Below are 24870 nucleotides of genomic sequence, written 5' to 3' on the forward strand. Positions count from 1 at the left end.
ACATGACAGAATATCAGATATTTGAAGGATAGCACAGTGATATTGTCGTTAAGAGAATTAATACCCGTTGCTATAAAAGTCAGATTTAATTGAAGTATTTACAGACAAAAGTATAGAGAATTGATGAAAGATAATCTATACAACAGAAAGCGTATATTGGTATCGATACAATTCTATTCTTTTGACAGATGATCGATTGGCGATCAAAGTTGTATAATTGACAGTTGATCGGTGGTGGCGTTCGTTTATGTAGGAAACAATTAATTAATATTGTTGTCATTAAGAAAACTCGAGAACTGGGTTAGGAAGTATGAAGGCGTGTTTTGAGATTACATTCGCTTGATTTGCTAATTGTTGGTTAGTTTTCGATGAATGGAAAGAAAAAGCTTGTGAAACGGCGAGTTTACAGAAGAAGAATTTATTTATTTTCGTCTTTAAAGTAACATAACTTTATGGAGACTACAATTGAATTAAATAATAATAAGATTTATAACATATGAGTTCAACATAATTAACATAAAATAATACAGTTTATAACAAATTTAATAAATTTCTCTTAATTTATACCTACTTTTATTAAAATCAATTAAAAAATCAAATTCATTAAAAGCAATACAGGAATCAGTAATTGGATTGTGTTTGGAAAAATTGGTACTATGAAAGGAACATGTAAAAAATGTCCATCTCTTTTAGATGGAACAATCTGTGTTAGAATTCAAAACATCGAAAGAAAAGAGTTTTGAATATAGCTTTCTTCACTGCACTAAAGGTTTTAAATTAATTAATATTAATCTGGTCTCATAAGATAGAATATCTGAGTTTCGAAAAACCTTACGTAGGGCGAATTTGGTATATCTTTTCTGAACTTTTCAATCCTAAGGATACTCGTTTGAGAAAAGGGATTCCTAATAATGTAACAATACACCAGCTAAGGTCTGAAATAAGGATAAATAAACAGCGTTAGCTCTAGAAATAACGTCGTCAATATGAAGCGAAAAACTCATTTGGTAGTCAAAGATAACTGCAAATTTTTTTGTCTTGTTAACCTTTGTAAACCATCCATAGTACACCAGTTGGCAGTTAACAATGCAGTCAATATCAGTTTGAATTTTACTGGCATTTAAAGGAGATCTTAAACAGTTAAAAATCTTGAGATCATCGGCATATAAGAGACACTTTGCATAAGAAATATAATTTGGCAAATTATTATTAACAAAAATAGAAAGGAGTGGTCCAAGATGGCTGCCTTGAGGAACACCAGAAAAATTTATTATTTTATTTGATAAAACATCACCAATTTTAATATATTGACTACGTCCAACGAAATAACTTTTAATCCAGTCAAGGAGAGCAGAGTGAAACCTTATTAGCTCAATATTTTTTAAGAGATATTGTGTTGCACACGATCGAATGCCTTTCAAAAATGGGTGTAAATAACGTAGACTCAAAAGCGATTTTCTAAACAACCAAGACAATAATTCAAAAATATTGATAAATTGGTTAAAAAGGGAATGAGATCAATTTCTATCAACTCTTAAATTTATTACTTTTTGAAGGAAGAGATATATAATTTTAAGTTGGCATATCTTTTTTTAAAACGGCCGCTATTTTATCAAATGGTTTGGCATTTTAACATAAATTTATGCTCGAACAACGTTTCTAAATATTTTAATTTAATTTTGAAAATCATATTCTTGTTCGAAATTTGTATACTCGATTTTTTTTGATTTGAATAACAGCGTTTCATCCACAAAAACTTACTATTTGATGGGCTTTATGAGTTTGGGGAAGAAAAAGTCCGTACTTTCTTTACGAACGATGCTGGCCAGAACGTTACAGTTATAGTGCCATGTGTTTCGTTCAAAAATCGAACAACCAAGATGCTGCGGTTTCAAAAAGACGGTGCGGAATGTCTGGACATGTATAGACGCTAGTTTATGGCCGATAAACCCGAATTGATTGACCAGTAGGATGCCAACATTAGACGCATTATTGTCAATATACGGCCACATATGTAAATGCCTATGTTTAAAAAAGTCATCAAAATTTGGACCTCCACATTGGCCGTCAAACATATGCCAAAACTCATCAGAAGATTACACTGGCCGACAAAGTATGGTATTCATTATACAAACAAAACAATACTTTTTTAAAAGGATTAAAGGTTCGTCCTTCATTTAAATCCCTGCTTTAAATTTTTAAGGCAAATCTTTCTTTTTTAGATTCAATTTAAATCATATTAGTATCTTACTTAGTTTTTCGAAATTCTCATTATTCATTATTTGACTTTTTTTAGCAAACTTTGAATTTAATACTTTCATAGTTTTGAGATAATTTTTAGTGCTGATTTCGAATCGAAGCTCTATTTAAACTTCTTGCTGAAAAAAACATATTTTTGAATTTTTGTCTTTTTCTATCGAAAAACATTTTAGCACAAATGGTTAAGTGTTTGTTTTTTTTTGAAGACAGGTGAAATCTAAGAACTCATGACGATTTTTCAAATATTATAGAATATAAAAAAGATTTTAATTGAATATTGAAGAAAGGGATTATGGACTTAGAGGAAACAGCACGGCTTTTATTGAGAAAAAGCTTCTTCATAAATTTTAAAAATGAATGCCCGAAAAAGCTAACGTTAGCATACATTTTGAATAAAGGTCATCAATAGTGCAAGTTGATTGTCAGTAAGACAACTAAACGGTGATATTTTAAGAGCTTGAGAACTTTAAAAAAAAAAAAAACGCATAAAATTTGCAAAATCTCATCGATTCTTTATTTGAAACGTTAGATTGGTCCAAGACATTTACTTTTTGAAGATAATTTCATTTATATGTTGACCGCGGCTGCGTCTTAGGTGGTCCATTCGGAAAGTCCAATTTTGGGTAACTTTTTCGAGCATTTCGGCCGGAATAGCCCGAATTTCTTCGGAAATGTTGTCTTCCAAAGCTGGAATAGTTGCTGGCTTATTTGTGTAGACTTTAGACTTGACGTAGCCCCACAAAAAATAGTCTAAAGGCGTCAAATCGCATGATCTTGGTGGCCAACTTACCGGTCCATTCCTTGAGATGAATTGTTCTCCGAAGTTTTCCCTCAAAATGGCCATAGAATCGCGAGCTGTGTGGCATGTAGCGCCATCTTGTTGAAACCACATGTCAACTAAGTTCAGTTCTTCCATTTTTGGCAACAAAAAGTTTGTTAGCATTGAACGATAGCGATCGCCATTCACCGTAACGTTGCGTCCAACAGCATCTTTGAAAAAATACGGTCCAATGATTCCACCAGCGTACAAACCACACCAAACAGTGCATTTTTCGGGATGCATGGGCAGTTCTTGAACGGCTTCTGGTTGCTCTTCACTCCAAATGCGGCAATTTTGCTTATTTACGTAGCCATTCAACCAGAAATGAGCCTCATCGCTGAACAAAATTTGTCGATAAAAAAGCGGATTTTATGCCAACTTTTGGTCGATTATGTAGACCATAAATCGGACGTAAACCGCGAAACACATTTCGAACCGAACACTGATTTTGGTAATAAATTTCAATGATTTGCATGCGTTGCTCGTTGGTAAGTCTATTCATGATGAAATGTCAAAGCATACTGAGCATCTTTCTCTTTGACACCATGTCTGAAATCCCGCGTGATCTGTCAAATACTAATGCATGAAAATCCTAACCTCAAAAAAATCACCCTTTAGTGTTATCTTTTGAACAAAGTGAACTTCAAGTCAGTTTAAAAAAATCATCTCTTTCTTATTTAATTTCAAAGTTATATATCTCAAAAAAATATCCTTTATATAAGTTTTTTAAAACGAGTATCTAGTTAGACATTTACATTTTTTAAAAAACTTCTATGAATTTATGCCTTTTTGAGTCAGCTTCTCAGAACTTCTTAAAGCAATATTTGCCTTTATTTTTATTACAAAAATTTGCGTTTAGAATTTCTTTGTGTTTACAATTTTGTTTAAAGCCAAATCGCTTTTTTTTCTTCAAAACAAAATTTTATTCTAAGGTGACTTTATACAAATATAAATAAAATAATGTATGTATCTTCTAAGCAAGCTTCAATGAATGACCCACAACAAACATAATTTAAAAATAAAAATAAATACCAAATATACAGCAAAAAAAAAAACACAACTATTTTTATAATTCTCCAAATGCATGACAAATTTTCTCAATAAAATTGTTTTGCTCTTGAAGTTTTTATAAGCTTTTTATTTTGCGTTAGATTAGTACATTTAACATTGGTGAATAGTCTGGGATATTTAGTTAAAACAATGTTAAATGTTTTACTATCGACAAAAAAAAAAAGTAAATTTATAAGTTTTGATTTTTAATACAAATTATCAGATTATCTATTTGGGAATAGTTGCGAACAAATTGGTAATTAAGTTAAGTTAAAGAAGGGCATACATTCAAAGTCTGTCAACCAAATTCAATCTACAAATATTTGTACATTTTCGGCCTCCATAATTTTAAACTCATTAATAAGTTAATTGTTTAGAAACAAATTTAACAAAGATTGAAATTGAACATTTTAAAAACATAGAAAAAGTATTCAATTTTTGGGATTGCTTTCGAATTATTTGAACGAATAGTAAGTAAATAAACAGCAATGGACCAAGGTGACTCCCTTGAGGTACATCAGAATATGACGCTATAATGTCTATCTTTGAGTTATGACTAAATCTACATAACGAAACGTTCGTAAAATTCAATATTACTTAATTTATTAAGAAGAATTTCATGACTTAGTTTGTCAAATGTCTTGATGAAGTCTGTTAAGATGCAATCGACTTGAGAGTGCTTTTCGAACGCAAAAAAATGAAAAGTAGGGAATTGTAATAAATTAGTAAATGTAGATATTTTTTCACATAAATATAAATAACTGAAAAACAATTAAAACAAATGATGTCACATACAAAGGATTCAATTTAGGAATAGCAGACAATTTCGCTATAGGACAATCATCAGTAACTACAATTTTAGAACCTTTTTTATGGATTGGAGTAAGGTTTGAATATTTTCAAAGAAACTTAAAACATAAGACTTAAAACTTGTTGAAAAGAAGAAACAAGGGATAGAAAATATAAGACGCACATTTTTTTTGTTAAACATACATAAATGATGGTATGCGATCAGGACCAGGACTGAAGCATTTCCTTAGCTTCAAGATATCGTCACATATAGAGACCTCAGATTAGAAACATTTATTGATGTAAAATAACTATATTCTTGTGTGTTAGGAAAAATAAGAAAAAAGGCGCTTACAGAAGAAAAATCTTAAAAAAACGGTCTTAAAATAATCTGCCGAAATCATTCGAAATACTCTAGAGGATGACTTTTAAATTTTGAAAGGTTAAACCAAATTAATATGGAAAAAAATCAACTAACAAAGGTTTTTTTTAATATGTAAATCAAAAATACTAAAAGTCAGTAAAATCTGATTTTCGACTCGAATATCTTTTCAATAATTAAAGATTTTGACTTCAAGCTAATTTTATCTTATAAAAACATAAGAATCTACACAAAATTGTTACACATTGATTTTTGGCTAAAGCATCTCGAGAATAAATGTAGATATTGAAACAAAGCTAAGTAAAATATAAAACTTTAAGATTATTTTTTAGAAAAATCCAATTGAAAACTTTTTCTTTACAGAAAAGTAATCATACAAAATACTCATTTGTCTTGAGAACTAAGAAAGATATTTACTTCAAACTTTTTTATCTTACACAAAATCTTCTTATTAATATAAAACTCTTACAAATATCGACAGGTGGGTACGAATGGAAAGTTATCACTATGATTCCCAATCACAAAAATTGTACTTAAGAAAATGCAAGTGACGGCCTAAAATGTCAAGGTAAATTTAATGAAGATATAATTTTTAATTTTAACATTAACGTTCAAGCTCTGATTTACTTCAGACCAGATTCTTTTATTAAGACAGGCTGAAATGGAAGAAATAGACAATGGAAAAGAAGGTAATGAGAATGAGTTGAGAACTCAGTGTTACTTTTAGGATGACATAAAAGGTTTTAGGTTTTGGTACTACGAAAAAATCATTTGTCATTTTTCTTGAGCTTGAATTTAAGAATTGAAAAAAGAGTCATATTAAGACTCTTTTTTCAATTCTTAAATTTGTTATAATTGAACAACAAAAACCTCTTCACATAACATGTTTGTGGCACACGACGTAAAATGTATAGAGAATGAATTAATATAGAACAAACAATGAACTATTCATTTAACAAAGTAAAGGTTTAAAACACATTTCAAAAATGTCTTAAATACCCTCAAGATATACCCTGTTTTTTTATTTAATTTTTTATCAATTACGTAGTAAAGTAAATTATTGTAAATAAGAAATTTCATCCTACCAACTGCCGAAAGCTAACAACTCAATGAGTTAAAATAGTACACTGGGTCAAATACGCACTTTTGAACATCAAATAAATTTCGTTATACGGATAATAATGCAGAAAGATGCAGCAAGGTCTATCAAGAACATTACGTGGGTGTTTTTTTCCATAGCAGTTTAAAAAAAGGTGAAAATATTGGTTAACCCTAAATATCTCACGAACCAATGACCCTAGAGACTGCAATTGTTACGTGATACCAAACAAGTATATTGTTGGAAAAAAAATCCATTTCACGGTTTTTTATTAATCGAAAAAAAAAACTGAAAAAAAATGTAACCTCCAAAAATTTTACGAATAAAAAATTATATTATCTCCAAAACAATTTTGTGCAACGAAAAATAACGTTTTTAACATCTGGTAAAATTTTGAGAAAAAATCGAATTGACAGTTTTTTTTTATAAAACATAAAAACCTAAAAAAAACATTACTCAAAGTTTGCAAAAATTTAATTTCGACTCAAATATCTTTTCAAAAAATTAAGATTATGGCTTCCAAATAATTTAAACTTAACAATCGAATGGGCATTTTTTTTTTTACAAAAAAATAAAAACTTGATTTTTGATTGATTTTCGGCACAAATATCTTTTTAAAAATTGAAAATTATGGCTTCCAACTAGTTTTAACTTATAAGAAATACTGTTTTCAACATTCGGAAAAAAATTGAGAAAAATCGAATTGACAGTTTTTTTACAAAAAATAAAAACTTAAAAAAAAAACTTATGAAAGTTGGTATCAATTTATTTTCGACTCAAATATCTTTTCAAAACTTTGAGATATTGGCTCTAAACTACTTTTATCTTTTAAAAAATATTTTGTCAACGTTGAGTTAAATTTTGAGAAAAATCGAATTGACAATTTTATAAATAAATAACTAAAAAAAAATTACAAAAGTTTGTAAAAATAGATTTTCGACACAAATATCTTTTCAAGAATTTGAGATTATGGCTTAAAACTAATTTTAAATTATAAGAAATATTGTTTTCAACATCCGGAAAAATTTTGAGAAAAATCGATAAGACAGCTTTTTTACAAAAAATAAAAACCTAAAAAAATTATAAAAAAATGGGTAAAAATTGATTTTCGACTCAAATATCTTTTCAAAAAATTAAGATTATGGCTTCCACCAACTAACCTTAACTTGTAAGAAATATTATTTTCAACATTTGGAAAAATTTTAAGAATAGTCGAATTAACAGTTTTTTACAAAAAATAAAAACTTAATAAAAGTTGGTAAAAATTGATTTTCGACTCACATATCTTTGCAAAACTTTGAGATATTGGCTTTAAACTACTTTTATCTAATAAGAAATATTATTTTTTACATTGGGTAAAATTTAAAGAACAATCGAATGGACAGTTTATTTTTACAAAAAATAAAAACTTAAAAGAAAATTTAACAACTGTTGGTAAAAATTGATTTTCGGCACAAATATCTTTTCAAAAATTTAAGATTACGGCTTCCAACTAATCTAAACTTGTAAGAAATATTGTTTTCAACATTCGCAAAAATTTTGAGAAATATTAAATTGACAGTTTTTTCACAAAAAATAAAAACCTAAAAAAAATAATAAAAATTGTTTTTCGACTCAATTATCTTTTGAAAACTTTGAGATATTGGCTTTGATCTAAATTTATTGTTTTGGACAATTGATGAAATTTTTTTGAAAAATCGAATTGAAGGTTTTTTAACAAAAAATAAAAACCGAAAGCATTTCTAAAAGTTCGTAAAAATTGAATTTCGATTCAAATATCTTTTCAAAAATTAAAAATATTGGTTTCAAACTTATTTCATTTCACATAAAATATTGTTTTCAGTGAATTTTTGATAAAATCTACATAAAAAACAGTACGGAACATTTGGTAAAAATGATGTTCAGTTCTCGATATCGTGTGATCAATAGAAGGTATTGACTGCAATTTAATTTCACTCACCCAATTTTTATTTGTTTATACAAGAAACAAAACGTATTTTTTTTTAAATGCTACTTAAATTGTTATATATTGGTTAACGACTAAAAAATCTCGTTAACAAAACTAGATTTTCAAACTAAACTATTTCTTCATATAAAAACTATTGTTGATAATTTTAAAATTTGTAAGAATAATTTAGCTGCGACAACTTTTTAAATCCAACACGAAAACCTACAAACTTTTAAGCAAGACAAACCGTAAGTCGCATCTCATTCTCTTTATTTTGTTTCTTATTCTAATGTTTTTAACTTCCCATAGGAAGTTATTGTAATGGGTCCGATTTGTCAAATTGAAAATTTTGACATTTCTCGACGTTTCAAGGTCAATAGACTCGAAATAAAAGATTTTTAGTAAGATGTCTGTACGTGCGTGTGTACGTATGTATGTTCGCGACGTTTTTTTCGTCCTCCATAGCTCAAGAACCAGAAGAGATATCAACTTCAAATAAATTTTTTATACAGATAATAAGGCAGAAAGATGCAGAAAGAGCTCTCAAGAAAATTGCGTGGGTGGTTTTTACCATAAAAGTTTTAAAAAAAAGTAAAAATTTCGGTTCACCCTAAATATCTCACGAACCAATGACGCTAGAGACTGGAATTAAATTTTATATTATATATTGTAACGTGATATAAAACAAGTATATTTTTTGAAAAAAAAAAAAACAATTAACGGTTTTTTATAATTAAAAACAAAAAAACTGAAAAAAAAATTTGTCACCTCGAAAATTTTACGAATAAAATATAATATTATCTTCAAAACAATTTTCTGCAACGAAGAATAACGTTTTTAACATCTGATAAAATTTTGAGAAAAATCGAATTGACAGTTTTTTTATAAAACATAAAAAAACATTACTCAAAGTTTTTAAAAATTGAATTTCGACTCAAATATCTTCTCAAAAATTTGAGAATATGGCTTCAGACTAATTGTTTCTTATAAGAAATATTGTTTTCAACATTTGGAAAAATTTTGAAAAATCGAATTGACAGTTTTTTTTTTACAAAACATAAAAACTTGAAAGAAAATTTAACAAAAGTTGGAAAAAATTGATTTTAGACTCAGTTTTTTTTTTCAAAACTTGAGACACTTTCTTTAAACTACTTTTGTCTTAAAAAAAAAACTATTGTTGTTAACATTCAGTAAGATTTTAAGAAAAATGGAATTGACAGTTTTTTTACAAAAACTAAAAACTTAAAAAAACAATACTAAAACTTGGTAAAAATGTACTTTCGACTCAAATAGCTTTTCAAAAATTACAAATATTCTCTTCAAACTTTTTTTTATTTCATTGAAAATATTGTTTTCGATATTCAGTACCTAGTTTTTTATATAAGAATCGACCAATCTGTTTTTTCATTATAAAAATAAAATTTACAAGAAATAGTACGCAAATTTGGTAAAAATTGATGTTCGGTTCTTAATATCTTGTGAACAATAGAAGATGTTGACTTCGAATTAATTTAGTTCATAGAACTTGTAAAAATGTAAGAAACGCTACTAAAATTATTAAAAATTGGTTAACGACTAAAAAATCTCGTTAACAAATTTAGATTTTCAAACTAAACAATTTCTTTATATGAAAAATATTATTGTAATTTTAAAATTTGTAAGAATAATATTTAACTGGCAACTTTTTTAACCCAATACGAAAACCTACAACTTTTAAGCAAGGCAAATGGGAAGTTATCAATGTGAGTAGCATCCTAGCCTTTTTTTTGTTTCTTATAAGACCGTTTTTTCGTATGTTACTAAAAGCAAGAAATATGTAGATGATACTGCACTCAATTAGTTTCAAACTTTTCAAGCCCTCTATTCCAACTGATTTGCTTCTTATTAATCTGAAAACAGCAATATTAACAATACACTTCAACTAGTTATGAAAAATCACCTTACGAAATTCTTAAAACTTGATCTTAAATATATTATTTCATTAAGTTAAGTTTCTTAGACTATGCTAAAGAAAAAAACACAAACACACGTATAAAAAGTAGACAAAAATATAAGTTTTTTTTCCAAAACGTACTAAAATATTCATTGTAAACAAAATATTTACCAAAGATATATTAAATAAACATAATTAAGAACAAAAAAGCTTTCAAAAACTTACTTAAACTTTAAAGTCTCCAAGAAGAACAAAATATCCGTTTAATATGAACAAAACAAAACCAAAAAAAAAACAGGTTTAAAGTTCAAAACATAAAACCAATATTATTTTTATTTTTCTATTTTATGATTCTCTTTTAATAAGTGGTAATTTATGAATTAAGATAAGATACCACACGCAAAGATAAAATTTAACTATTTTGTTATAGGTTAAAATATCACACTCAAAAATGTTTCCGTATATTTATTAACTTTTTCGAATTATAAAACTTAACAAATTTTGAGTGAGATCAATTGCAGTCAACTTCCGAACTGCACACAAACTTTCCCGCAAAATATTTTCATTAATTTCATTGAAATCGAAATCAACTCGAAGTGACTAACGATGAAGAAACAAATTTCACAATTAATATTTTTGACTTTTGTGATTAATAAAAACCAACAAAATAAAAAAAACTCCACTCTTATTTGAAGTTTCACGTCACTGATCAATAATTATTAATTTCTAAGAAAATAGCCACAAAGTAATCAAACACATAAAAAAAGGGATAACCGATAACAATTAGACGACATTTTGCGATTACCAGTATTTTAATTAAATTTAATTTCAAATCAAAATTCGAACAAGAAATTAACAACAAAGAAAAATCCATTAAACTCTCTCAAAATTCAAATTCAATTTTCTTTCCAATTTTCAAATAGATACTAAAAAGTTGTTAAAAAAAAACCAAATTAAAAAAATAAAACAAAACGCACCTGTCACCGGAAGATGACGCTGAACAACTACATTTGTAGTTTTTGTTTTGTTGTATTTTTACATCCGAATTCGAAATAGAATTTCAAGTTTCATAACAAAAATATTTTGTCTTCAAAAAATTTAAACAAAAAGAAAAAAACTCAAAATAAATTGAACAGAGCTAAATTTATAAAACATCTATTAAGTCAATCCACCTTGACTATGACTATGAATTTTTGTTGTTGTTTTTTTTTTTGTCTATTTTGTTTAACTTTTATTTTATATTTTATGTCCATCTCACTCACTCACTCACTTAGTCTCTTAATCACTTGAAAATGTGCGTTTTTAGTGCACACCAAGCGCCATCGCCATCAACGTCAAAATAGTGTTGTAGTCACTCTAATGATATCAAAGAAAATCTCAACTCAAATCAATGACGGCCTTACGTATGTATAGATGTGTGTAAGTCGTACAGTAGGGGCCTAGTCTACGAGACACTTTTGTCGATCGTTTTGTTGTTGTTGTTATTTGTTTATTTATTTTCTTGTTGTTGTTGTTGTTATTGTTAATGAGCTGATGACTGATATGTGTGTTGAGTGATATTGTTGCCTATTCACTCCGGCGGTGTGACTGTGGTGTAATTTTAGTGTTTGACTTTGGAGTCACCCAAAGTGAAAACAGAAACAGAAAAGAAGAAAATATAAAAATAAAATGTGAACAGACGAATCAACATTAACACTAGAAAAAAGCTTTCGCTTTCATTTTTTCTTTTAATTCGCTTCGTTTTGTTATTTTTATCAATTGAGTTGAGTGTTTAAGCGAAGGCAAATGCCAACTTGATTAATGATGGAAAAGAAGAGAAGAAGAAGAAGGCACTGACAGTGTTGTCACTTTACAATAATTGTATTAGAATTGTATTTCTAATAAAAATGAATCTAGTCTAAAATAATACTTTTTGACCGAAAGATGTTAAAAGTTGAAAGAAAAAAGAGACTGGGATGCGACCCACACTGATAACTTCCCATCCCGTCTGTCGATTTGTCTTGCTTAAAAGTTTGTCTATATGTACTCGTATCAATTTTTACCAAATTTGCGTACTATTTTTTGTAGATTTTATTTTTTACGAAAAAACGGACTGTTGGATTTTTATATAAAAATTACTGAATATTGAAAACAATATTTTCTGTGAAATGAAATAAGTTTGAAGGCAATATTTAAAATTTTTGAAGAGATATTTGAGTCGAAAATCAATTTTTACCAACTTTTTTCTCAAAATTTGTCCTAATGTTGAAAAAAATATTTCTTATAAGAAAAAATTAGCTAGAAGCTTATCTCAAAGTTTTTAAAAGATATTTGAGTCGAAAATCATTTTTTACCAACTTTTGTTAATTTTTTTTAAGGTTTTTAATTTTTTGTAAAAAAAAACTGTCAATTCGATTTTTTTCAAACTTTAACTGAATGTTGAAAACAATATTTTTTGAAAGATAAAAGTAAATTAAAGCCAATATATTAAAGTTTTGAAAAGATATTTGCGTCGAAAATCAATTTTTATCAACTTTTATACATTTTGTTTAGGTTTTTATTTAAACGTCGCGAACGTACGTACACATGCACGCACAGACATCTTTCTAAAAATCTTTTATTTCGACTCTAGGGACCTTGAAACGTCGAGAAATGTCAAAATTTTCAATTTGACAAATCGGACATATTACAATAACTTCCTATGGGAAGTTAAAAAGAATTGAAGGATTCTTTTTAGAACAACTTGGATAATGAAGGTTTGATCATCTTCAGGTACTTTTGTGAATCATTATCAGACGTTTCGCCCAAAAAATTGTTCAACTGTAATTTTTTTTACAATAAACCCACACTCAAGCGGATATTACTTCAATAATTAAGTAAAGAATCGGAGTGAGCACTAGGAAGAGATGAGAGAGGTTGAAAGGACGTGTTGGTGCACATTGGTTTTGAATTCCTGAATATTGCAATGGCAGGGAAAACCAGAGTGTTGTAAGGCATTCCACATTCGCGTAGTGCGGCTAAAGAACGAATCTCTGTACTTGACAGTACGACCGAAGTTGGGCTCGAGGGTATACTGATGAGCATCCCTAGAAGCGCGAGTATACGGTTGAACTGTTTAAGGGGAGGAATGCAACTGGCTATTTCACTAGAGCATAAGCCGTTAAAATACCGGTAAAAAAGGGTAAGACAAGAGACGTTACGACGATGTTCAAGCGAAGTAAATGAACTTATGATGATATTATCATCTATCAATTTAAATGCTCTACGTTCAATACTATCCAAGAAGCTTAAGTAAGTTGCAGGAGCACCAACCCAGAGATGGGATCTATACTCAAGCTTAGGACGTATGTAAGTCTTGTAGATAACAGCCAGATCAGAAGGGGCGAAATATTTCTTGCATCGCCTAAGGAGACCCAAACACATTTTTGGCGACATCGCGTATGTGATCATCCCACAAGAGGTGGTTGGTGACACACATACCGAGAATATCGAGGTGTTCAGTCTCATTGATGCAAGTGCCATCCATGGATAATGGCAATGGGGGCATATCTCGCTTTAACGATACAAGACAGCATTGGGTTTTCGAATTCCACGCGGATTTTGAATCCCCATTGAACAATGCTGTTTAGGTCAGTATTTAATGAGCATATTTTGTCGTTGCAGCTCCACATCCGAAGAAGAGGGATGTGAGTCTGAAAACGAATATGAAAAGCTAAGAGTACTATCGTCAGCGAAACAATGTATTGGATTAGAAGTTGCAGACAGAAGATCATTAATAAAAATGAGAAAGAGTGTTGGAGATAGAACAGAGCCCTGGGGCACACCAGCATTTATTTTATGGTTTTCAGACTTGAATCCATCCAATACTACTTGAATTGAACGATCCGAAAGGTAATTACTAATCCCATTAAGCAGGGATTGGTGAAAACCGAAAGAAAGCATTTTTGATAAGAGGGCATGACGCCAAACCCTTTCAAAGTGCAATAATCTTACTTTCGCCAAAACGATGTAAATATTTGCTCCACTGTTTGGTGAGAAAAACCATGAGATCACCAGTGGACCTATTGCTGCGTAAGCCGGACTGTCGGTCATTAAGGAGGTTTCGATCTTCGAGATATTTCTTGATCTGATAATTAATCAGCGTTTCCATGACTTTGGAAAGAAGGTACGTAAATGCAATCGGTCAGTAGTTAGAGGGTGAGGAGGATGCACCTTTTTTAGGGATTTTCCATCCGCTCGGAATCAGACCTGAGGAGTAGGCCAGATGAAAAAGCTTACCCCGTGATTTTGCCAGCGTTGAAGAACACTACTTCAGAACAATAGCAAGGATACCATCCGGACCAGCAGATTTATGTGTGTTTAGATCTCTTAGGACTCTAGCCACAGTACGTGTGCGAAAAAAGATTGGTCCCATAGAATCACTTACTCGCTTAAGTACAAGGGGAATCAAAACACTCACTGCCTAGCAAAAAGATTAGCTTTATTAAAAGAGCTTACAAATGGAGTATCATTAACAACGAGCATGGTAACCGAGGAAAAGGAAGAATTGCTCATGGTATTTTACAGATGACCATGATAGGAGATAGAACACTTATAGTGTACTTAGCAGCGTCAGAGGTAAGAAACAAGTCAAGAGTGTTTCTGCTCGACCTACTACGTCCGATATTCGAGTGGGTTCGTTGACTAGCTGAGTTTGGTGGTTCAACTCAGCGAAAATCTCAACACACACTCCTTCGGATGATAGGACGAAACAATTCTTTGGATGGAATCAGACAAAGCATCAAATTCACGAGAAGTTGATACTCGTCTAAATTAAGACTTCAATTATTATAGTTTGGCACCACAAGACAATTTTTGGATTTTATTAAATCTCTTTGGAACTGTTCAAGACAAAATTTTGATAAGAATCAAAACTACAAGGTGGGCCATCCATTGATTTCTTTTTATAACATTGGTTATTTTTACATTGAAAGAAAGCATGAATCATTCAAGTAAATACGCAGATACATTTTTGAAAATACCTTTTTTTCCAAATGATCTAAAGAAAATATTTTCCACTGATTTATCCAAAGAAGTTTTGAAAAACTTTAATCGCATACCCCTCTGTTGTTAATCAAGTAATGTTTTTTTCCAATGTTTAATTTGCTAAGGCTTGAATTTTGATAAGTTTTAAAACTTACGTTTAAGTCAGAATCAGAACAATTTGATGAACACTTTAAAATTGCTCATCTTTAAGTTGCTGATTTTGCAGTTTTATTTACATCCCTTTATGTTTTTTTCTGTTTGCAACTTATTTTTTTGAGTAAGAATAAAAGGCATTGAAACTTCAATCAATTTTATCAGCTTCTGCACGTCCGGTTAGGCCTTAGTGTCTAAGCAAGTCGATTAGGGTTTTGAATCACTGCTACGTAGATTTACTCATTGGTGTTAAAATAACAAAAATTGAATTTCACTGAAAACGCTAAAACTGTTGATTTAATTGATTCAGTACTTAAAAACGCTTATAAATAATGATTAAATTGTCATTGTACTTATTCAGTTGACAAAGTTCAAACAAAAATTATACTTTACGTAAGAAAAACTTTACAAATGGGCGAAAACAAGACTCGCAGTTGTATTCGGAATTTTTTTTATCGATATCAGCAGTTCAACATTTAACGAAAAATTCTGGAATTCTAAGATTTCAGATTATTAAATAAAAAGATCTAACTGAATCGGCAATTGAAAGGTGCACAACTATTCATTTCTTCGTTATCGCTGCACAATTACGACCTTGAAGCAGTTTTTGGGACACAAATAATCTATTTTGACGAAGTTTTTGGAGTAAGGCAGCAACAAACAATGTTTTTGTTTCGAAAATCAGACAGGGAAGAAAGGTTTGGTTAACGGTGGGCGTTACAGAGCCATGTTAACCGACTTTTAGCTTTCTAAAATTGAAGACATGAATTTAAACGACCCCTGGCTAATAGTGTACTTAACTATCTGCTGTTTGATAATTTTTGACTATTTTGGGAGAACCGTGGAGAACATATGTCATCCCAAAAATCCAGAAACTTGGGTACTACAGTCCGAAACCATCCACAAGCTCTTAGAAAATTGGAGTGACAGAACGCGCAAGGACTAAGCAAGTCGAGGCAAGCACTTTAATGAACGACGACGTCCAGAGAAGTATGCATGTACATCAAAAACATGGCAACATTATTTTTCATTAGGCAACTTATCAAAAATGTATCGCTAGAATCTGCCTACGAATCTTCCTCAAATAAATCTTATCTAATATCATCTTCACCTAAAAACCCTAGTCTTCTAGAAGAAGGAGTTCTAGAGTCTCTTTGGAAAATGAGTTTGTTTTCGATGGTGGCATTTTGAGCCAACTTTTGGGTGGATCAGAACTGTTAAGGGTATCAATATTACAATCTTTTATAGAGAACTTCTTGGCGTAATTTAGACGATAAGGTTTTGCTGAATTATTAATTAAATTGATATTTAAGACATTAGGTATACATGGACATATTTTATGTTGTTTACTTCATTGCATTAATAAAAAGAAACCTATTTTGCTCACCTTTATATTAAAATTCCTGAACAATCGTATTTGAAAAATAGTTTTAAAAACTAGAAACAAAAAGGTTATACATAAGGTTGATCACGTCACTCAACAAGTGGCTGAGGATTCTTTTTTTATAGCAAATTGAGGAACTCTTTTAAGATTGTACATTTAGAAGAAACTGAATGAGAAATGAGTAATAAGTGATGATCCACAAAATGCACGTGGTTTTTCTTTAAAGACGCTAATGAACTTTCACTTTGGAAACAATGATTCATTACTTTTGAACTTCATCATTCACAAAGTTATTCCTTTAAGCGAATTAAGGTAAGGGTGTTTTTTTGAAGACATTATGGTTATGAATGTCCTTATTGTTCAATGCTTAAAATAATGTACTAAAATTAAAATTTCACTAAAAATTAAAACATATTTTGAAATGATCCGAATTTATAGTAAATTAGGTTATCTTCTTTTTTTTACTTTTCGTTACAACTTGAACCTAATATTCAAATGGCTAATTAACCAAATCCTTTCTTTCCTATACACAAATTTTGAATAAATTTGAGCTGCTTTCAGGACACATTTAGTACTTTGCATTTTTAAACTACAGGGTGGACCATGAATTAGTAAACATTTGAAAAAATCGTATAAAAAAAACCATTTAACATATTTTAGAAATTGTTTATTTCCGAGAAAGCTAATTAGTTGTAATTAATTTTTAAAAATTATATCGTCTAAATGACCACCGTTTCGGTTTTTGCACTCATCTTAGCGAGTCCTGAAGTTTTCGAATACTCTTCTGCAAACAGACCGCGAGATCACCGACATCTCTTCGATGATTTTTTCTTTAATTTGACGGAGTGTATTCGGTTTATCAATGTAGACACGACTCTTTAAATAAGCCCATAAAAAGAAGTCTGCTGGGGATAGATCTGGACTTCTGGGTGGCCATGGGATGTCACCTCGTCTGAAAATCAGCTTTTCCGGAAACATTTCTTTGACCACCGGCAAGGACTAGTTCGATGTGTGACATGTGGCTCCATCTTGTTGAAACCATGTGCTCCAATACCTGCAATTCTGTTTGTTTACATGTCCATTTAGGTGGAAATGGGCTTCGTCAGAGAATAAGATGTTGCCAAAATACTGAATCGAGTTAACATTGTTTCGGCTTAGGGTTTAGTTCTTGCACTACCTGGATCTTATATAAATGTAATTTCAAATCTAATTTCAAAATACGGCGTAATGATGTGCGGGATAATCCTAATTCAGCCGAACGTTTACGCGTCGATAAATCTGGATCACGTCGAACAGAAGCACAAACTTGCTGCACGTTCTATCCGCTCCGAGAAGTCCGCGGGCCGCCGGTTTGTTTCACACTTAATGTAGATCCCGTCTCTTCGAACTTCTTTAACCATTTCTTTTTTAAAGGAGCACTTGGACACTGACTTAAGTCGTGTAAACCATATTTAACGCGAAATAAGCGTCTCACAGTAATGTGCGAAAAGTTGTTTAAATAAAACTGTTTCACGCAGTAAGCGCGTTGCGGCCCTTCGAAGCGATCCATTGCGACTAAATTTCCAAGAAGCGCCCGCGCCCCGTGCGACACTAGTTTGCGCGGTAAGTTACATTTAAATGTTAACGAATTCTTGGCCCACCCTGTATAAAGCTAACTGTGAAGCCTCAATGAGGTATTTAATTTGATTCAAGTTCCCAGAAATTACATAAAACTAACCATTGATCTTTGCGCCATTGTTAAATTGACTAAATCAATCATTGCAAGTGTTATGGTTTTTAATATTGTTTTTTCCAACCTGCAGGAACCTGACCATCTGGTACTAATTTCCTGAGCTTAATGTGGTATGAACCGATTATCTGAACCATCCCACGTCTACCCTTAATATTTACGGACACAAAACAATATTTAAAATTTTGCGATTCGAAAACAAAATCATTTTAAGGTTTCGAGTTGGAAAGTATTTAAAACAAGTCTTTACGTTTATTAAGCATGACGTTAAGATTGAACCCTTTGAGAGAATATTTTGTAATAGTCTCAAAACAAACTAAAGTTTTGCATTTAATTAACCCCCAAAATTTACCTTTTAAACATAAACATTCCCCCAAGAACGGTTGGCCATTAGAACTCACCTGAAAAAAAAAAAAACAATTTATTAGAAAAATCAAATCTATACAAAAATTCAAAACAATAATCAAGAAAACATTTGGAACTTTTTTAGTCGATTTTTCAAGGCTTATAATTTGTTCTAAATTTGGATGATAAGTGATTTTTGGTACGATTCTTATGCCAAAGCCACAGTACAAGCAATAAAAAGGAAGACAGGGCTTTTGAATTCTGATAAGGGAAGACAGAGTTTTGTAAAGCAATCCACATTCACTGAGTACGGCAAAAAAACGAATATCCGTACTTGACAGTACTACCGAAGTTGGGAATATTCTTAGAAGAGCGAGTATTACTTTGGAATTCCCTATAAAGAAAAGTGAAACTGAATATTTCCCGAGAGCATAATCCGTTAAAATAAAGCTGTTTAAAACCATATTTTGAATTCTATCCAAGAGACCAAAAACATAAACAACAATATCAGAATCTCTTTCAATATCACATTTTTGAAAAGATTCATTTCAGGGAGTAAAATTTGGTGCTTTGGCAAACATTTAATACATAAATTACCACTAATACCTAGGAGACCAATTTTATTAAATATTTTTTTAAAACTGAAACCAGAGTTAAAAGATCTTAAAAAAAATATACACTTTGCGAATGTGGAGCTAAAATAATACCTTTAAAATAGTTACTTGTAACCACACCCTAAAAAAATAATCAATTTCACAACCAAAAGAAAAAAGCTTAAGCGTTATTTTGTTGCTATAAAATACTAAAAAAAGTCCCTTCCAAATTACATCATCTGTTTCCCTATATACAGCTGTTCCTCTTCGGCCATTTATAAATATTTAATAATTCAAAAAACAACATTAAAAAAACCAAAAATCTAATCGATTACTTTTGGATATCCCAACACACACATAAATAATTTATATTTTCCAACCCATCGGAGGCAAGCAGAGCCATTCGCATCCTTATAGAACGGTGGCTTTTATATTGCCTGCTGCTATTGCTACTGATGCTGCTCTATTGCAACCGCTTCATGATGCCAACAATTAAGCAAGCAACGAAAAAAAAATATATATATAAATACAAATGAAGATATAAGTATAATATTCTGCGGCAGACATTTTTCGAAAACCAAAATTCCCTCAGGGAAGACAGCCTCAGCAGAACTAACTAGGTATACCCCAACCAACCCAGTACCATAGAGGCATAGAGCCAAAGACAGAGCCAAAACCAGAACCAGAGCTATCATCATCATCAGAAGCAGCATCAGCAGCTATTGCATCAAGGCATCATCTCCCTATTGAATCGCATGTGGCGACCAGGCCACTGCATAGCAGCGAGAAGGATAATGAAAAACTTTCCTACTGATGCTTCATCATTTTGTTCATTAATTTTTATATAGACTTTTCTCGTCCTTTCAAACCAAAAACAAAAATGCTGAAAAAACATAGTTCCATAGGATTCATTTAAAAACGAACGCATTGTGGGCGTCTGGGGTTTATATAAATTTGAGAGAAGATATAAAAAATGTTAGTCCTTCTAGGCCTTTGACAGCTCTGCATATCTGCTCTGCACACAGAGGCAGCACACGCTATGGGAAAAATTAGGCTTCTCGGTTTAATCAATATCCAAAGAGTGTTCTTGCTACTGCCTGCCTGCCTGCTGACTGCTACTGCCTCCTAGGATTTCAATTGAATTCCTTTTTTTTAATAAAAGCTAATCATTCAACATCATGTTTGATGTAGTCATCCTGATCCTGAGGAGTTCCGCTCGACTTTTTTATATCAATCTCGTTGAGAGGAGTTCTGTACGCCGGAAACAGTCCTTCGCAGGATATTTTTTTGAGGAAGGTAGGCATATCCTTTCATGCTCCATAGACCCAGTGTTAGTTTCGGAGACTTTTGAAGAATATTCATCACATAGGCAGGCAGAAAGATTCAAAACCAAAACTGTACACAGAAAATAAAATAAAGACAAAAACAAAAAACGAAACAAAATGGCAATGACCTACCCAACCAGAGCTTTTTGTGAGGAAGGGATGAAATGGCGATGATGATGATGAATACACAAGTGACTCTGTATCTGTGTATAGAGGATTTGCTTTTGCAACCCTTATTCGACATTTTTCTCTCTGATGATGATGATGATGGTGCCTCATGATGATGATGACGACCAACGACGACGACGACGATGATGATGATGAAGAGATGATGATTGAATAAAATGTTCCAAACGTTTTGTATGCATGTTCTTTGCATGACGATGCTCTATGTATTTAGGTATAAATGAATGAATATGTGGGTGGGTTTTTTAAATTTTATTTGAATGAATATAATATGTAGAGACTCCTTTGTGCGCATTATTTTATTTTCCATTGGCAGCAGAATTACGTGATCCAGTCAAATAGGATTAAAAAGACAGAAAATATATACAAAAGAAAAAAAAAAAGAATTTCAAGAAGAGAGGAACGCTTTCATTAGTATTTACATCCATAAGAATGTGTGGAAATTTTACAATTTTCTCTGTAGAGCATTATAACATAACCCAATGGCTTATAATATTAAAGGGAGATAACATAAATACCTATATCTATAGATACAAAGAGAGATACTATGTAGATATAGATAGATTTATGTTTTTCATCATGATGAAGAATTGAGTAGATTTAATCGGGGATTAAATTAAAAGGGTGATTTACAGATAATTTAACACCATATCATACCAAAGTCGGGATATATGGTCGGATGGTATTATACATGTGGATGTCAATTTGTAATTGTTTTATAAAATTTGAATTATATATGAATGGAATATCAAGTATTTTAACAGCTTTCAAGGATCAGAGAAGTTGTGGAAAGGGGATGGTAAATCGAATGAACAGCAGGAGAGAACTTACCCTTTATTAACAATGCAATGAAATATTAACATTTTTTTTGATATATTGATGTTAATTTGAAGAATTGAAATAAGCATAAAAAAGGTATCGAAAAGTTTGAAATTTGCTAGTAACATGTTTTGTTAAAATATTCAAATTGTCGAGGTTTAATTTTTTTCAAAATCAAGGCTTCATTATTATACTAGTTTATTTATTTATTTATTTCATCTGTCGACTTACATCTATCAGAGTAACTTTAACAATAAATATTATAATAATGATAAAATAAAAAATATAATGTCTTCAGAGTTTCTTCTTAGAAATCCCAACATGGCATTGGCTTTAGAGATTAAATATAATCATAATGCGGTTTCTGATAAAAAAAATTACGCTTAAGTCCATTTTAAAATTGACTCTAACTAGATCTGAGTTTGAGATAGAATATTTAAATAAAAAAGGATGACGAAGCATGAAAAACGAGAGAACATTACATTTAGAAATATTAAAGTGCAATCTGTTAATAGCACAACAATTAACAACATTATTAGGATCCTCTTGAAGAAGACTGCAGTCATCTATACTTTTTAAAGACTTACAAATCTTGAAGTCATTAGCATAAAGGAGACACTTTGAATTCATAATATACAAAGGCGAATCATTTATAAAAAGCAGAAAAAGTATAGGTCCCAAATGACTTCCCTGAGGAACTCCAGATCGGTTAAAGATAACCTTTGACATTTTGTTGCCAATACGTACAAATTGCCTTCGTCCAGTCAAATAATTGGACAACCATATGAGCAAAGAAGAGTGAAACCCCATTAACTGTAATTTTCTTATAAGTATTTGATGTTGAACCCTGTCAAAGGCCTTTGAAAATTCAGTAAATATAACATCCACCTGACAACCATCCTCTAATTAAGTTCTTAAGAAATTAGAAAATAAAGTTAAATTGGTAGTGGTAGGTCGACCAGTAAAAAACCCATGTTGGGGTTCGCAAATGTAGTTCTTCACTTCATTTTAAATTCTTCGTTTTACAATTGCCTCGAAAATTTTCGGGATCAATGGCAATTTAGATACAGGACGATAATTAGATATGTTTTGTATAGAACCTGATTTGAATATTGGGGTTATTAAGGATACTTTCCATGAATCCAGAAATTCCCAGTTTGTAAAGATAAGTTGAAGATTAAAGTAAGTGCTATTGCCATAAACTCTGAACAATTTTTGAAAAAATATGGGTGGAATGTTGTCAGGACTACAAGCAAGGTTTGAGTCCAAACTCAACAATTCAGTCCTTACTTCATCCACAGATTTGCTATATTATTTCGAAATTTTACTGAAAGAAAGAACACAAATATCATCCTCACTTTTCGATACAGCTCCTCCATAAAACATATTTTTTGGATAACCTATCGTTTTTCTTTTATTATTAAGGAACAACTAGAATGCTTTGGGATTGGATCTTATATTTGACTCACCAAAAAAAAATGATACTGTTTATATAGGAATTTTTTTAAGAATTCATATTCTTTTTTTGTTCGCAAATATTCCGAACGAATAGATGGATTGGATTTCATTGATAGATGATAAACATAGGAATTATTTATTTTAAAACTTTATTTAATAAAATATTAATCCACTTATTACACATATCGCTGGTCAACAATGTCCCAAGGTTTTGATGTCCTTAGTTCGAGTTGGACTTCAAGATCAATCTATTTCATTAGACTTACATATATTAAGCTTTTTGATAATATTCATACAGCATTTTGTTTTAATTATATAATAACTATCTTCAATACTTTATTTTAGGGTAGAATCCCCTTAAGAGCCTGATGATAAAGCGTGATTTTTCTTTCATTTTAAATGGACGAGAAGGCAGCTTCTCAGCATAGTTGCAGTCTAATTGTTGTTTTCTTCGTTAGGCATATTTGCCCTATAAGAACTATGGCAATTTTAAAATTCGAAAATGTAGACCAAAAATTATGATTGAAAATAAAGTTACTTTTTTTATATATTTAATTATTAGATCAGTAAACATAGATTCCGACCACTACCTAGTTGCTGCTTAACTGGGCGTACGAATATCTATGGAAGCTCTTAGGCGAACATCAACCACGACGAAAAGATTCGACGTTGGAAGACTGCAGCAAGAAGATACCGCCAATGCCTCTGACGGCCGAGTATCCCTAGAGCTTGCGAGAAACCCTACAACGGATGAGATGTGTCCAGATACCCACTGGCAGCTTTGCAAACAATCCATCAGGAATGCTGCAGAAGAGGTGCTAGATTTCTTAAAGTAGACGCCTGCAAGGAACTCCTAGTTTTACTCCGAATGTGCTCAGGCAAACAAAGCCAAAATGGAGGCATACAGATTGTGGCAGGCAAACAAAGCCAAAATGGAGGCATACAGATTGTGGCAGCAAAGGAGGACACGATTTTCCCGCCAGCTCTACGTCGACAAGAGAAGGGATGCTAACCGCTTGCTCAAAATTAAGAAAAAATCCCATAAGCAGCTTGAAGTCGAGGAAATCCAGAAATGTTTTAAAAGGAAACAGGTGCGGAGCTTTTATAGAAGAATTAAAAAGAAAACGACGAGATTCACTCGCCACCCTGGAGCCTGCAAAGATAAGGAGGGGAATGCCGTAATCGAGACGCAGTCAATGCTAAAAATCTCGAGAGATCATTTCAACCTGCTGCTTAATGGTGATGAAGTCAAAAATTCCGCCAGCGAACAGCCACGTCAAATCTATTTGGTTGACGATCTAGAGTTGCGCCTACCTGACCAGAGTGAGATCAAACTAGCCATCACTAGGCTGAAGTCGAACAAAGCGGCCGGTGATGACGGTCTGCAGGCGGAGCTTTTTAAGTACGCTGGAGCAGATCTGGTAAGAAGCAGGAACAGAACTTAAGAACCATCTGCCCGATCCATAAAAAAGGAGACCGCCTTCTCTGCGCCAACTACAGAGGCATTAGCCTTTTAAGCATCGCATACAGGATCCTGTCTAGCGTATTATGTGAACGTCTGAAGCCATTTACTGACAAACTAATTGGCCTTTAC

At 31.4% G+C, this 24870-nt stretch overlaps 1 protein-coding gene across 10 annotated transcripts in view; it reads right to left on the reverse strand.

The window, feature by feature from the left end:
• The window catches only part of LOC129945021 (uncharacterized protein DDB_G0283357), a 353725-nt gene that overhangs the window by 81953 nt on the left and 246902 nt on the right, over window positions 1-24870 (reverse strand). Inside the window, exon 2 of one of the 10 annotated variants that reach the window (XM_056057936.1) lies at window positions 18903-18951. The exons of the other annotated variants lie outside the window; for them this stretch is intronic. Within the exon in view, the coding sequence (XP_055913911.1) occupies window positions 18903-18919 (17 nt within the window). The 5' untranslated portion in view covers window positions 18920-18951. The remainder of the gene's footprint in view (window positions 1-18902; window positions 18952-24870) is intronic. 10 annotated transcript variants of the gene reach the window in all.

Source organism: Eupeodes corollae, chromosome 1 (assembly GCF_945859685.1).
Source record: "Eupeodes corollae chromosome 1, idEupCoro1.1, whole genome shotgun sequence".
In the NCBI taxonomy this organism is placed as follows: Eukaryota; Metazoa; Arthropoda; class Insecta; order Diptera; family Syrphidae; genus Eupeodes; species Eupeodes corollae.